At 33.2% G+C, this 16,353-nt stretch overlaps 1 protein-coding gene, 1 long non-coding RNA gene and 1 other non-coding gene across 3 annotated transcripts; 1 reads left to right on the top strand and 2 right to left on the bottom strand.

Moving 5' to 3' along the window:
- Positions 1 to 6,543: 6,543 nt before the first annotated feature.
- Positions 6,544 to 8,092, top strand: LOC132048130 (uncharacterized). The gene is made up of 4 exons (XR_009412910.1): positions 6,544 to 6,661; positions 6,730 to 6,849; positions 7,384 to 7,479; positions 7,943 to 8,092. It is a non-coding gene; the product is annotated as an uncharacterized LOC132048130 (long non-coding RNA).
- A 197-nt stretch (positions 8,093 to 8,289) lies between these two features.
- Positions 8,290 to 10,488, bottom strand: LOC132048129 (protein PHLOEM PROTEIN 2-LIKE A9-like). Its single transcript, XM_059439052.1, has 3 exons — positions 10,383 to 10,488; positions 10,160 to 10,236; positions 8,290 to 10,045 (listed from the first exon to the last, which is right to left on the bottom strand). The coding sequence occupies exons 1-3, from the start codon at positions 10,434 to 10,436 to the stop codon at positions 9,691 to 9,693; spliced, it is 486 nt and encodes a 161-aa protein (XP_059295035.1). The 5' UTR covers positions 10,437 to 10,488; the 3' UTR covers positions 8,290 to 9,690.
- A 4,880-nt stretch (positions 10,489 to 15,368) lies between these two features.
- On the bottom strand, positions 15,369 to 15,442 carry TRNAN-GUU (transfer RNA asparagine (anticodon GUU)). Its single transcript has one exon. It is a non-coding gene; the product is annotated as a tRNA-Asn (tRNA).
- Positions 15,443 to 16,353: the final 911 nt, after the last annotated feature.

Below are 16,353 nucleotides of genomic sequence, written 5' to 3' on the forward strand. Positions count from 1 at the left end.
TGTAACCAATCATGTATCTGGACACATTACAAGATGCCCTGATGACGGTCAGAAATAAGTCCAATTCCTTGTCTCTCACGAACAATATGTCTCCACAACAACACAAGGAACCACGTCCAAGAAAAGCTCTCACGTGCAACAATAGCATATGCAAGTGGAAAAATGTTATTGTTCACATCAATTCCAACAAAGAATTAGCGCTTTATCTCATACTTACCGTACGTACGATGTAATTGCGAGTATCGAGATGACGAGCCTGTAACTTTTGAATCCATCGATGCTTGGTTTATAAGCCCAGAAAAGAAACTTGAAGATGTGTTCACCTTGCATTATAGTTGATTGGTGCTCCCACTCAACAACGGTCCCCGGATTGAAATATTTTAAGGCAGCCATGTATCGGTACAATGTCTTGAAATAGGTTTCAAAATCACCAAATACCATTTCAATAGCTTTCTTACGCCCCTTTTGTGCTTTTCTATAACTAGGAGTAAACAAATGCAATCCTTTCATTTTTTTCCTGAACTGACTTAATACTGATGTATGGATCGACCATAATATATGGTATCAACGTAGTAGCAATTAGGTGACTGTTCAAATTGAAATGATCCTTTCTGTAATCATCCGTGAGACAACTGTGGTGGAGATCCGCTTTGCCTGCCTTCCACATACCACTTGAAATTTCTCTACAACGGATCATCCACTCACATCCCAACATATGACGCTTGCAAATAACCCTCCAAAATTTACCTTTGGACTGATCACAAATGAACTCTTTCTTTTCTTTGAGACAATATTGTTTCACTGCGCCTTTCATTTCCTGCTTGTTCTCCCCTGTAACAAGGACTTCCTCCAATACCATATACCAACACAAACAACCAAATCAACCAAGACAAAACACCACATAACAACCACAAGTCACCAAATACTTTGAATTAAAAGCTAACCTGTGGCTCTAAAGTCTGTACATCCGGCACAGGAATGTGTGAGGATCCAAGATCAAATGCCATGAGAGACTATGCAAAATAAATAATATAGACACATAAGGTATCCATTACATTAATTAAATTAAACAAGATACAAGCTATTTGAGTGGTTAGAATACTCATGTCGGTAAAACTTAGTCTCCTCCCAATTGAAGAGCTCTGTCCAGTGAATGCAGGTAAAGGCCCCTCAGTCATCCCATAAGAGGCTGCTGTCTCGAACACCAAGTCAACGAGGCTAATAGGCTCAGACGATGAGAATGCCTAAAAAGGCCCCTCACTTCTGATTACCGCTAGTGATTGGACCTCGAGAGCAGACGTCAATGAGCTGGACATACCAAAATCTATTATTGGGTAATATGCATCATCAGCTGCAGGCATTGTTGAGCTAGGCATATCTTGATCAAAACGAACCTCTTCCTCATCAACCAAGGTGATCCACGGACCTCGACCCCGTCTCTGTTACACGATTGGCATCCTCTGCCACGCGCCGCAGTCTTGGTACATTAGGACGTTGATGACGAGGCACTTGCACGAACGGCTCAACATACTCTGCCGGTGGTGTATAATTGGGAGCGAAACTCAACATCGTCCCCAGAGAGGCAGCAGCCATGGACTCTGTATTAATGCGGCTAAACATCTCTACTATTTCTTTCACTTCATTAGACTTGGTTGGATCTTGGATAGTCTCCTGAGCCAACCTGTACGATTCTTGATGTCCTAAAGCCTAAAAAAAAAAAAAAAAAATTACAAGATTTGATAGTGGTCTAAGACACATATAAAGACATCAAACATCTAATGGAATGTAATGTACGTACCAGTGCCTCATGCCTGCCTGCTATGTGTTGGTATCCTCTATGCACATTATGCACAGGATTTCCTATGAAAGTGCGCGAGTGACGTCGATACCAACAAAAATACTCTGATAATGACTCTGGGTCTTGAGTTTCATACTCGGCCAGAATTACCCTTTGTCGACGATTTTCCCACAAAAAGTCCGTTTGTGCAAAATTTTCTTGATCCTCCACTGTTATAGCATACCGTTACGTTTGTAATGAGAAGGATCAATCTCAGCACATGGTCCCGGAATATGTTGCTTCCTACCGAACTGTCTGAGAACGCGGTCTACCATGTGCCACTCTCGATAGATCCCACAAATAAGGGGAACCTGCGCCATCCAAATAACTTGGCCACGCCGACACCACTCAGGGAGTCCATTAATGATGGCCTCGAATAAGGTCGCCACACAAACTACGATAGAAAGAACATAAAATTACATGATAATAAAATAAATAAATTACACATAAGCGTAACTATTATATCAAAACGCCATTAACAACCATAATTATGATAAAATACCTGACCATCTGTTAGGTTGTCCAATACATCCCTACATATGGGTAGCACAACATGTGCCTCATTTTCGCGAGCTTTACGATGAGTCCACTTTCGTACAAGAGCCGTGTGTGGCTGAAGGGCCCTGGGTGGTGGCTGCATCGGTATAATTCGCTCCCAAGTCCAAACCTATGTTAAAAATTTAAAATAAATACATAAAAACCTTATAACTATCAAATAGGACAACCAAATAAAATTATATAATTTTAAAGGTCTCGTACCTGCAATAAGGAAATGAATCCACACACATCCTTGGCTTTCTTCAACGAAGCGCGGCATAAACAAGTATACAAATATGACAATGCGGCCGCTCCCAAACTTGTCTACTCATTGCTCTAAGGTCACGCATGTCAAGCAAATAGTCTAAATTAAGTAAGTCACCGGACTTATCCGGAAATATCGTGCCGCCACAAAGCCATAGCAAGTACAACCTAACCCCCTTTTGCACATCAATTTCTGGGTCTGATCTGTAATGGCATCTAAGCCTCTAATATATTCAATTAATTTATTTACTTCCAACCTACTAACACCATTAAAACAATCCAGACCGGGTGCCCAACCAATAAGCTCATGGATTAATTGTTGCCACCCAACAATACTTATATTTCTAGCATTAACATCATTCAAGGATTACCATCAACAACCATGCCAAACATGATCTTAATATCTTGTAATGTGATGGTCGCCTCACCCGTACGCGCATGAAATGTGTGCGTCTCGGGGCACGCCATCTCTCTATAAGTGTAGTGATGACTGCCCAATCATATGATACACATCTTACCTCTACTACTCCCCTAAATCCACACAGGCCAAAGTAGTTAAGGATGCGAGGATGAAAAGGATGACGCTTCACGTGCTTCCAAAATTCGGTATCCGCGCGGCGTGGAAACAGGCATCCGGTCGGTCCTCTCAAGGCACCATCCCACACAGCTTGTGATCGATGCTTCTCCAGGAGTGTTAACACATCATACACTTCTGGCCTCGGATGTACGCATACCCGTGGAAGCTCCATACCTTAGATAAAAAATAAAAATAAATAATAAAAAAAAAGTCCAGATCAAGCTATTTGGAGTAACTTACTATTAAAAAAAAAAAATATTATTCCAATTTTAGCAGAACAAATATGCACTGGCTAGATAAAGTCAACTTCCATTCACCTTATTTAGAAACCACTGATAGTGGACCACATTAATACCTATAAGGTATAGACAAAATAATTGTCCACCCACTTAGACTTAGGTCCCATATAATAAAGCATTATCATGACATTTTAAGTATCTTTTTTTTGGGCTACTGAGGCATCAATTAAGTTTCACTTTTCTGACTATATAAATATCACATTAAAGGTATAATGAAAAACAATTAGTTATTCAGATCTTTTATATAACAATCCACAAAAATAACAGTAACATAACAACAAATTTCTTCAAAAGTGCTACTAAACAAATCAGACCTTTTATATAATAATGCTTCTAACAATCATATCTTAAGTTCAAATTAAAATAACACAAATAAGACAAACATATATCTTATACGTATTAAAATAACACAAATAAAAAATAACAATTAAGATATATAAGACAAACAAATATTCTACATCTACTATAAATATACAATATTATATGAGCTAGAAAAAATACCTTAATTTAGATAGCAACAAAAGATAAGGATGAAGAAGTTGCTCCAAAAATTAGACTGTAACGCAAGGTTTAAAAAGAAAATAAATGGAGGAGAAGGAAAAGGAGAAGGAGACGGAGGCGGAGATGAAATTTTGTAAGTTCAAAAGATGGAGGAAGAGGCGGAGGAGAATGGAGAAAAATTAGGGCAACAATGTTTTGTATGAGTCGTGGACATCCCCACGATGAAATATATATATGGTCGTTCAAATTATGTTTTACAAATATATTTGTAAAACGTGGACTGATCCACGTTATACAAAATTATTTGTATAACGTGGATCAGTCCACGTTATACAATTTTTTTTTTTTCGTTTTGTGAATCTGACAGAGGGGAAAAAAAAGTTGGGGTATAACGTGGATCAGTCCACGTTATACCCCTTTTGGTATATATATTTTTGACTATCCCCTTTTGATTTATACCGTGTATTTTTATACCCTTTAGGCTCCGAACTCAATACTATATTTTATGGTATCAAGACAAGTTCAAAGGGTAGAATTTATGTGTTTTTTTACCCCTTCCTAGGAGTTATTCTTTTTATTTTCTTGATGAATCGAACCCACAATGTTATGATTGGAGGTGGAGGATGCTTATTTATATGAGCGACCCTCTCTTGTCAATTTATGTGTTTCCCTCTCTTACAATGAAACTAGTTAACTTGGATATATGTCATACATAGTTTAAAAGAAAACGGACAAATTTTAAAAAGTAAAAGAACAAAGGTAACAATTTTTTTTTTTTTTTTTTTTAAGAAATCACTAAGTAAACTCAGTGGAGAGATAATTTATTAAATAAATAATAGCAAAAACAAAGTAAAAGGTTCCAACCAACGCCGACACAAGGCAGGCCAAACGAAAACGAAAAAACATCAGCAAAATAATATAGTAGGAAAGTAAGAGGCCTAAGGTTTTCTTCTAGAACCAACCACTGAGAAAACTCAGTGGAGGAATATTTTTATTAAATAAATAATAGCAAAAAACAAAGTAAAAGGTTCCAAACAAAGCCGACACAAGGCTGACCAAATGAAAACGCCAGTAACAAAGGTAACATTATATTCAACTTTTAGTTTTAAAAAAAAAAATTATCGTCGTATGACGTGATCTTTCTATCAATATATAAAATCAGAAATTATAAAGTTGAGGGAGCATAAGCTCAACCCGCTGTTCTAGTTTGCAGTTAATAACTGAGATCAAAACAATAAACGTCATTAGTAAAACAATGTTCAAACAACACAACAATATTTTAATAAAACCAAGAAAACAAAATGACAAAATAATATTCAAGACCATAAAATTCAACGTGTGTCCTTAAGAAATTTAATCCCCTTAAATCCCGAGAATATGGCTACCTCCTCCATAGATAAAACGGATAAGCCTGTCAAAGGAGTAGCGGTGCCTCAAACGCCTATGACTTCACGTGAACTCAAAGATGGTAACAAATCACACAAGTCACTGACTCGGTTTTTATTTTGTAAAACTGTGCAGATTGCAGATGGTATGCAGAATTTTTGTTGCGCAGAAAATGAGGCATTGCCTCTATATTTATATCCAGCAAAATATCTGTTCAGAACATGTATGGTGTTTGTTCGGAAAGGCCATGCCTTTTCAGAAAATAGAAATGTCTGTTCGGAAAATATTCCATGAATTTCTAAATTAATTTTAGCGGAAAATTATTAGAAATGGAAATGAATAAAATAAATTTTCTCTAAAATGATTACCAATAAATTGACCGAAGCCGAGCCGAGTGATGGCGACGGCGCGAGAACGATCCCTCTTCTCAACTCTTTAAGAGCTAAAAGAAGTGTTTCTCTATTTAAGCACACTTATTTTCCTTTCCACTACCTATGTGAGACAAAGCTCCTTTCCAAAAAGAATTTTGTTTTAAATTTCATTTTCCCTCCATTTCCTTTCTTCTTCTATTTCTCATTCACACTCACTTAGCTAACTTCATTCATTAGCTAACTTCAACAATAACTGCTCGCAAACAATAAAGCACAGGCAAAAACTATACAATGTTTTGCACAAACAGGGGCGGATCTACGTGGGTGGCAGGGTGTTCCGGAACACCCTCGGCAAAATATTATAGTGTACATATAGGATAAATTTTTTGTGTTTATGTACATATATTAACTTTTGAATACCCTAAACAAATGCAAAAGATTAGCTCTAGTGGTCTAGGGTGTTCAAAATTGTCTCTAGTTTCCTAGGTTCGATTTTACTTTTAGTTATCATTAAGTTCAATATATGAATGTAAGAGATCATATGATTGTGAATCATAGTTTCATTCATGATGCAAGCAATACAAACACAACTACAAATCTATATATATATATATATATAAGCAAGACAAAGGCCCGCTGACGTGGCATGCTTTAGAATTCAGTATTTGTATTTTCTTCTATTTTTGCCAATTTTCCTTCAAATCTACTTTCAAAATCAGAAAAAAAGGGACAAATAAAATGGAGTCTTTGTTTTACTATAAGACTCCAAGAGTCGCTTCGCTCAGTTCCTTGTAACTTCTGGAAAACGAAGCGTTCCTACCGAAAATCTACTGCTTCTTTTCCTCTTTAGTTCTATTCCCTCTTCCATTTGAGAGGTCCATCTAAAATTGTAAGTTTCACGTATATCTAATCCCGGCGTATATCTAACCCTGAATTTATCATTTTTTTTATGTGCAGATAAAGTATGTAGTGAAGGAGAAAGGGAAGAAGATTTTTCTATAACAGAGTTAAACCATATGGCCAAAACTATGTGTGTTAGAGGGACTAGGATTTCCTATAAAACTTATGAAGTCGAAGGTATATACATATATCCAACTCCTTTTTCCCTTCTTATTTTTGTAGCATTCTAAACATACAATTATGTGAATATGGGCTTAAATGTTGAAGTATAATTTTTACTAAAATCATGAACCATGTCTCTGTTCTGATCATACTTATTTAAAAGTTTAGACCTGTATTTCAGAATTTACGCCGATCTAGAATCTTCACCGCTCCAATTAAGTAGCAATAAAGTTTATATCTTTTGGTCGTTTTTCAATTATGTAGCACTAAAGTTTATATCTTTTGGTTATTTTGTCGTCCATTCTATGAGATAGTTTGTATCTTTTGGTTATTTTCCAATTATGTATCAATAAAGTTTGCATCTTTTGGTTATTTGTAGTCCATTTTGTGAGATTTGATTAATCTTGAATATGTTCACTTAATGAGTTTTTTGTCTAACGTTTGTGCATAGATAATGCCACTAAATATTTATTTATTGTTTTCCTTATATATTTGCTCGAGCAGTACTTTGCTCCGTAACTTCACGTATTGTTTGGGTTTTGTTAAAAGTGTTTGTAGGGAAAAGTTGAACATTTCAAGTTTCATTGGCTAACTAATTAAACAATATCTGAGAGGAAGTTTACCATCTTTGAGAAATATCTGAAGGTACAAGTTCTTCATTTTTTTAAGTTGGTGTTTTCTTTCATGTATTTTTGTATTAAATCTTTTTTTCCCCCATTTTTTATATCGGATTTTGGAAGAGTATGAGTCCAAGTATGAGAATTTTGGTGAAACATTTATCGCTTTGTCTTCTTTTTAATATGCAAATAGCTGGGGGTTTTTGGGGGCTACGATATTATCATAATAGCCTAAAGTTGTAAGAAAAGCAGTCAATTTTTTAAAAAGTATAAAAGCCAAAATTTTCTAACGTTTATTGAACAAGTTTTTCCAGAAGGCCAAAAATCTCTAAGGTTTGATGAAACTATTGTTTCCGATAGTATTACAATATATTTTACGCACAATACCTACTAGCTTTTCCCTTTCTTTACTTCTACTATGTTATTCTTCCTCCCTCACTTAGATTGATTTTTTCTGTTCTTTATACCTTTACCTCTTACTGATTTTATAGGCTCTTGACGATTTCGACAACAAGAAAGGAAGGAAAATTGTCAGTCAATTCTTCGTTTTTCTATATTTTCACAGTTTTAATGATGTGAATATTTAGGCTAAATTCTTGTGGACTATAATGCTGATGCATAGAGGCTGAAATAGCTTTGAGATATATCTTGAATACATGCTTCATTTAAGTATGAGAATAGTTCATATCCAAATATGTAATTTCGATAAAGTATTTAACGTTTTCATCAGAATTGTCGAAGCGATTACTCTTGAAATACAATTTGATTTCCATACGCCTGTACAATAAACAAAGCTTTTCCTTCTTATTTTATGTGTTTCACTTTTTTTTAAAAAAAAAAAAAAAAAAAACTCATACAAATAGGGAGATATGGCTTTTTGGAAAAATCATGAACAAGTGATAGATTTTATTGCCTGTACTTTGTGACAAGGCAAGTGTGAGTAAAATCTTAAAGTGGTAATGTTTGATTCATTAATATGTGCATCATCATAAGTCTGTACTCTACTTAATTCGTTTATGCTATTCATATTCCTACAGGTAGCTTCAATTTTTAAATATTGACTGCTGAAGTATCACGTTTAACCATTTGAAATAGTGAGTGAAATGTTAGGTGCTGGCTTGAATTGAAGCACCGTACTTGAGACTGGAATAAAGGTTCCATGTTCGATAATCTTCCAATCAATTCTCCGGTCTACTGTTGGTTTTCCTGAAACTAGTTTTCCACTACTTCTATGGGGTGTTCTTTGAGAAGCAAAGGTACTGTTCAAACGTTTCCTTCCACTTCAGTTACATATCATTAGATAAAATTATCGTACAATCTTCTGCTATATTTTTTCGCCTCCATTAAAAAATTAAATTCTTGAGGTCAATGTGATCAGATTTCAAATCAAGTTGGCATTATATTTCAAGATCACACGTAGCTTTGTCTTTTGCCACCACTTTCTCATAAAGCATTTAAGTTGTGTTATTCTTGAATGAAAAACTTATAAGCATGACCGGTACTTAATTTTCAACCTAATAGTTGAGAGAAGACTATGTCATGTAAGTCATTATAAAGAGATTTATATAACAAGATATTTACCTCATCAGAAAGAAATATACACACACACATAACTGGAGACCACTCTATCTGTTTTGGTGCTTATCCTTAAAAATATTTTTGATCCTAAATTAAGGGGTTGCTTACAAATATGTTATTGGTTTCTAATTTTTTTTTTTCCTTGACAATCTTTCACTGTTATGGTAGGCTGAACATTCTTCCTTTTTCTAAACTTTGTTACTAATTTTGCTACAAAAAAATAAAACGAGAGTTTTTGATCACAAGAATCTATTTTAAATTTAGATTGTCTTTGCAACAACAAAATAAAAAAGAGAGGTTTAACCAAGTGTGATACCTATGAAAGACCCTGAGAGTTATGGAATTCAACACATATACTGATTAGATAGCCTATTTCGCATTTAATCTAGAAATGTTTCTTACAATTCTTTTTATATAAGATGTTAAAAGAACTATAAAAAGTGGTAGAATCATCAAAAAGATGTTTATTTCTGAAGATTTATTTTCTTTATGGGTACTATGACTTAAAATTAAAGTATATTTTGATTTTTCATGATCGCACGAAACGCGGACAAGTACAGTAGTTAAATATATGTAAGAAACCACACTCTAACAAAATACATGGAACAAAAATATGACTTTTAACTTGAGCTTCCTCTCTTATTTCACTCCATCAGCTAAATTAGCTTCTCTCTGTCAAGTTTACACAATGAATTTTGAGACCTCCTTTCCACTTTTTGTTCCAAACTTCATACAACCCAAAACAAAGCTTATCATCAGCATTCCCCTTCCCTTTTGTTATTGTAATAGTTTTTTGTATCATCTTTTTGTCCTTCTCAGTTGTCAAATTCACCTTTCTCCATTGAGTGTTATCTCCCCATTTAGCCATAATATAAACCGGTGACTCATTCCAACCGAACGCATCAGTCATCAATGACATGGTAAAGCCAATGTCGTATGGTTTCTTTTCTACAACATTGTCAATGCAACCAGTTACCTCCAGCCAATTTACTTGTATAAGTTCTGCACCATCATTTCTGTAATTCAAATATATATTTAATTACAATGTTAGCTCAAACTACAAATTAAATACGTAGTAGTAACACGTTCAATATGAAAAACTTAATTAGATTTGGTATGCCCAATCTTACTCGTATTTGGGTAACCTCCAAAAGCGCTTATCGTTTCCCCAAATAATATTAAGAGCTTTGGGATATACTATATAACCCTGCAAGCAACGAAAAAAATTATTATTTGTCAAAGAACGTTAATCTTCAAAAAAAAAAAAAACATGAACCAAGTATAATGCAAGAAGCAAAATAATGGGAGAACAAGAATTGCAATATTGGAAGAAATGCATGAAATTTCGTGCACCTTTTCTGTTTTACAGAATGCGTGATTGCCTTGATAGTGAAACTTTGAAGCCATTTGCTATATAAGTTGAACTCACAAAATTACAAAGAATGTGGAGATTTGAGTGCCTTATAATAATTTGGCCTACAACAATCAGATATATATATAGACATGAAATTTCATGCACCTTCCAGCTACATGCATGCACTCGCCGAAAATAGGAAAGGGAATCAAGTCATACGCGGACGAGGCATTTAGCTAAGAATACCACCAACCAATGTAGAAATGTCCTAAACTAAAGTCATATGAAACTTCAAGACGACATATTTGATGTTTTGTCAATAAATTGAGTGCATATTAAATAATTTTAAAATATTGATACATGTTAAATAGTGATGTCCAAATAAGGTACTCCGTGATATTTTTACGAAGGAAATGCTTTAATTATCCATTACGTGGGGTTACCCAGTGCAAATCTGAACTAATCAGACCAAGGGCGAAGCTAGTACCCACAATACGTGTTCGGACGAACTCAGTAGCTATTGCTCAAATAGTGTATTTGTGTAAAGAATTCATTAAATATGTTTAAATATTTAATTTAGGACTTAGTTTTTACTACTTAAAGTTGTCATTCTAAAATGCGGAACCCGTAAAATTGAAATATTGATTCAGCTTCTTAACAAGACCAATTAGTTTCGAGCTCTGGAGACTATCGGACCGAGAAAAAAAGTTAAAAATATAAGTACTCTGTAGTCCGTTCTATAAGTTGTCAAAAATTGAATGCATGAAGCTAGAACCGTTCTTTGTTTTTGTACTAGAGATTGAGCACAAATTGAATAATACATACACCCACTACTAAATGGCTTTTGTATATTCTCACACGGTAAGTACTGGCCCCCTGGAAACAGCTTCCATTGCTTATAACTTATTTCACTTTTAGCCCTTTTCTCATTGCCTTTTTTAATTCAACTATCACTTGATCCTAGTAGCCCAAATTACCTCGAGTGAAGTCATAACTTTCTAAAGTTCGAATAAAAAGTTGGGAAAATTTCCTATGCAGGTAACATTACAACCTTATTTACCTATAATACCAGTAAAATTGTTTTTACAGAACATACCAGTAGTTTGATTACCAACAATATATAAATAGGATAAACAAGAGTAGGATACCTTTTACCTTTAATAGGATCACTCTTTCTAGGCATTGTTTTTAGGGATCTACCGTTACCTTCTTTCAAGATTCATAATCTTCCTTCCAATAAGAAATTTCTAGAGGAAGAATTACCAAAAGAGGAAAAATATAAATCATACAATTTTAGCATTTGACAAATACAATATAAATATAAAACATGTTTATATACTCTTCTGTTCGAAGAATAAACTTAATCTTTAGAGGAAGAATTAATAGAAGAGGAAAAATATAAATCGTACAATTTCAGCAACTGAGAAATACAAGATAAAAAAAAGAAAAAAAAGAAAAGTATACTCTAATGTGAAAAAATGAACCGATTATTATATACAAAAAAATACAGTTAAAATACAAAATCGAATGTGAAAAAAAATGAAATCGAATGTGAAAAAAATGAACTTATAACTAATATATACAAAAAAATACAGTAATAATACAAATACATACATACTCCCAAAAATGAGATAAAAAGCTTATATCAATAGCTAGAACCTAAAATACAATAAGAAATACAAACTATATATATATAGACACACACACACAAAGAATGCAATAATAATACAAACACATATACCCCCAAAAATGAGATAAAGAACTTGTATCAATAGCTACAACATACAAAACTAAAATATATGAAGTATATTTTGATGACAAAGAAGTAATATATACAAAAAGATACAGTAAAAATACAAAATCAAATGTGAAAAGAATGAACCTATAATTGATATATACAAAAAAAATAATTATAGTAATAACACAAACAGAAGAATTTTGGGAGAAAAGGGCAGTTAGGGAAATCACAAGAATTATGGGAGAAAATGTTTGTTTCGGATGGGGCTCCTCTCCATTTTCACTCTCTCCATTTTCACCAAGTTCCTACTTAGATGAGAGACATATGTCATAGTTAAGAATTAAAGGTTAGGATTTAATTGCTCATAGCAAAATCTTAATCATGGTTAGAATAACAAATATTTTCTTTATTTACTCTAAAAAAATTTGCCAATTCCACAATTCTAGCTAAAATATTATCTCATTTATAAGTATATTTAATTTTTCTCACTTTTCCTACTTTATTACGGGTTTCTTTCCTGGTTCTTGCTAATCCATTTTCAATTTTTCAAAAATCATATGCTACTCGATTTTTGTGTGTTTCTTAGAGTAACAATTATAAGCAGTAAATCGCATACAATATGTTTATGAAATTCCAATAACTTTTTGAAGTGGGAAACTGATACGAGTTTACTCATTAAAACAGTTGAGGGTGTTCATTTTCCGGTCAATCGAATTATTGAAGTTCTCACTCAAACGCAAAAACAAAAAAAAAAAAAAAAAAAAAAAAAAGGTAAGAAAAATACATAGAAACGAGAAGATTAATGATCATTGCAGAAATCATTAGAACAAAGGTTCTTGTCGACATCTTAATTATGTTCAACGTAGATCGTGATTCAGGGTATAGAAATAAGGAGATAAATTGAATAATAATGATAATAATCATCCGAATTTTTTGCTAGGATGGTGGGATTTCCAAATCTTTTGAGAGTAAATATGTGTAAATTCTAAATATTCTAACCATGGTTAAGACTCGACATTAGTTAATTAAATCTAAGCCCTTGATATTAAAATAGGACACTTGTCATTCATCCAAGTAAGAACTTGGGGAAATAGAGACAATAAGAAATGGAGAGAAGTCGGATCCGTTTGTTTCATAGTGAGTGAAACTGGTGGGCGTGGGTATACCATAATTAATGGGCATTAACAAAGAAAGTAAATACAATAAAAAAAAATAGTTATAAATATATGTTCCATTTAATTAGGCTAAAAAGGTGGGGATGGGGATATTTCAATGTTTGGTAAAATTGGTAAATTATTGGTAATATTAATAAATATTTGATAAAGTTGGTAACAGTGGTAATCCTAGTCTTAAAGTATTGACCCCACGTAATTTTCCCAAAAGTTGCAAGTTGTATTCTAATTGACTTTTCTTAATCTTATATTCCCTCCGGCCTCCGTCCCACAATATTCGTCATGTTTCACTTTCCTAAAGTTGTAGTTTAAGTGACCTTTCTTAATATTATAAGTAGTATTTTTCGTATAACTTTTTAATATCTAAATTATAATTTTAAAATATTGAATTAATCTAATTCAATTTAATTCAGAATTAGTTTGGTTAAATTAACTCTCGAAAACGAAATATGACAACTAATATGAAATGGAGGGATTAATGATTTTTTAAATTCACTTTTTTGCTCTATTTAAATTTACTATGCAACCTTCCACATGGAATATTTGACCAGTTGATTCTGTTTTTTTTATTTTTAAATAAGCACTTAATATTTGGTGATAAGGAGGCAAATAATCAATTTCTGCCTAAGCCGAAAGCATAATAAGCGAAGGGCCAAAGTGGGACCAAGTTAAAAGGTCAAAATTCCTCTTATTAAATGTTGCGTTCAAAGCAATGCATTTAATAACGAAAAAGAGAGTGTGGTGTTCCTTTTAATACTAGTGGAAGAATCCCCAACAGGTGTTCATGAATTTAAGCTAGCATTTGGCCATAAATTTTGAATTAGATTTTAATAATATATCTTTAAATATCTGTTAGGTCATAAATTTTGGATCAAATTTTGAAAATCTATCTTCAAAAGAATTTCAAGTTTTAAGACCAGTTTTTGGACTTCCACTTCAAAAACTTCAAATTTTTTTCAAGTAAAATACATATCCAAATACAATTTCAAGTTTCAAAAACACAATTCCAAAAACTCAAATTTTCAAGTTTCAACTTCAAAATCTATGATCAAACGGGAGCCAAATTTTTTAAGCGGTGTTGATTAAATGATTTTTAAATTAATGGTCTAAAATAAGTTACATATCTCTGTGCTAGTAAATCATCTCATTAAGAATAAAATGAATATCTGATGAATATTATTAACATTGGTAAAAATATTTTCCAAAACAACAACAATAGTCACAACCAATGCAAATTTACGCCGTGCATAAATACAAATCCATGCATTAGCTAATGTGTTTGTCTGCAAATCAACCGATAAACATTTAAAAAAAAAAATTGGTTTAATTTGATTTTGTTTTTATTTTTCTTATGAATAATTTAATTTCTAAGCTCTTTATCAGTTGTCTACCTTGAATGCTGTGTATTCAAGCAAAGTGTAAAAGAGTTTGTTTCTTTAGGTCCATTTACTAAAATTTAAAAAAAAAATATAAGCCTTAAAAACAAACTTAAGTCCAAAAAAATAAATTGGGTTATCTAACTTATTTTTAGGCTTATTTTAAGCACAAAATAGCTTATAAACTGGCTAACCAAACACTCAAAAAAGCTGAAAATACCTTATAAGCTGTTTTTAGCCACTTATGTGAAATGGGCTCTTAATCTATTTTTTCTATGAGTCTTTATTAAATTTTGGAAATATAATAGTTCACTACTTTGGTTTGAGAAGTAGAAAAGAAGACAGATGCACTGTCATTACAGTGACATGACTGACACCAGTAACTACGGGGAGTGAAACGAAAAAGAACAAATTGTGGGCCTAGTGTGACGGTGACAAATTGTGCTAAATGATGAAAATGCCCTCTGAATAAGCTGGAATGTCAACAAAGTGGTGTGTGCTTCAGCAGCCCACTCCCACTTCTTATATAGGAGAATTTCCGGCATATATATATTCCAAAGCAAGTGTGCTTTGTTCAATGAATACAAGAAAAATAGAGTAGATTAAAGATTTAGAGAGCACTGATAATTAATACAACGTTCATGAAAGCAAAAGTAAGTAAAAACGAAGAATTGACCGCAAAAAAGGGAACATTTAATACGCTAGAAGGAGGGCTTGAACCTCCGACCTTGTGGTTAACAGCCACACGCTCTAACCAACTGAGCTATTCCAGCTTGTGTGTTTAAATACTGCTTTCTGGCTAAACTCTTGCATTTCGATTTGAAATGATCAAACAAACTTCTCTCTTACTGATTAGGAAGTTTATCAATGCCTAAGTTGTTTTTACTAACATTAAGACGGTTAAATCTGAATGCACATCTAAATGTTAAGACACGTATTAAGATTTGGATGTTTGAATATCTGAATATTAAGATGTGTACTAAGGTTTAGATGTCTGAATTTGAATACATATCTGAATATTAAAGTGTTGTATTACGATATGAATGCTAAATAAATAAGACTCTTTGTTGTCTCAACAATATCTGAATATATAAAGCTTTTCTTTATCTGGAAATTAATAAATAAAATACTAAATTAATCTAACCTAATTTATATCATTTTAAAAAAATTATATGGCAATTGGTGGTGGTTGTGGACGTCGATTGGGGATGGTGGTGGTTATAAGTAGTAACTAATGGTGATAGGGGCTATCAGAATGATTAATAATGGTTGTTGATCGTGGCAGTTGGTGGTGGAAGCTAATAATTGTGGTGGACGATACTGATAGCTAATGGTAGTTGTGAATGATGATGACGATTGGCAGTATATAGTGATTGATGATTTTAATGGTGTTGGTGGTGGTGATTATAAATGATGGTGGCTGATGGTGGTGACATCCAGGTGTGGTGATTATGGCTGAGGACAAGTGCGGATCTAGGGCCCAGAGAGGGTGTTCGCCCAAACACCTCGACAAAAAATTACACCGTATATATAATGTTTTTTTTTTAAACAAAAATTATGTATATATATCGATTTTGAATGCCTTGAACACAAGAAAAGAGGCTGGTGTGGTGATTTAGAAGGTTCAAAATTCACCTTGAGGATTCAGGTTCAAAATTCACCCCCAAAAATTTAAAAACAAACA

The sequence above is a fragment of the Lycium ferocissimum genome, chromosome 2 (genome assembly GCF_029784015.1).
Source record: "Lycium ferocissimum isolate CSIRO_LF1 chromosome 2, AGI_CSIRO_Lferr_CH_V1, whole genome shotgun sequence".
Lineage (NCBI taxonomy): Eukaryota > Viridiplantae > Streptophyta > Magnoliopsida > Solanales > Solanaceae > Lycium > Lycium ferocissimum.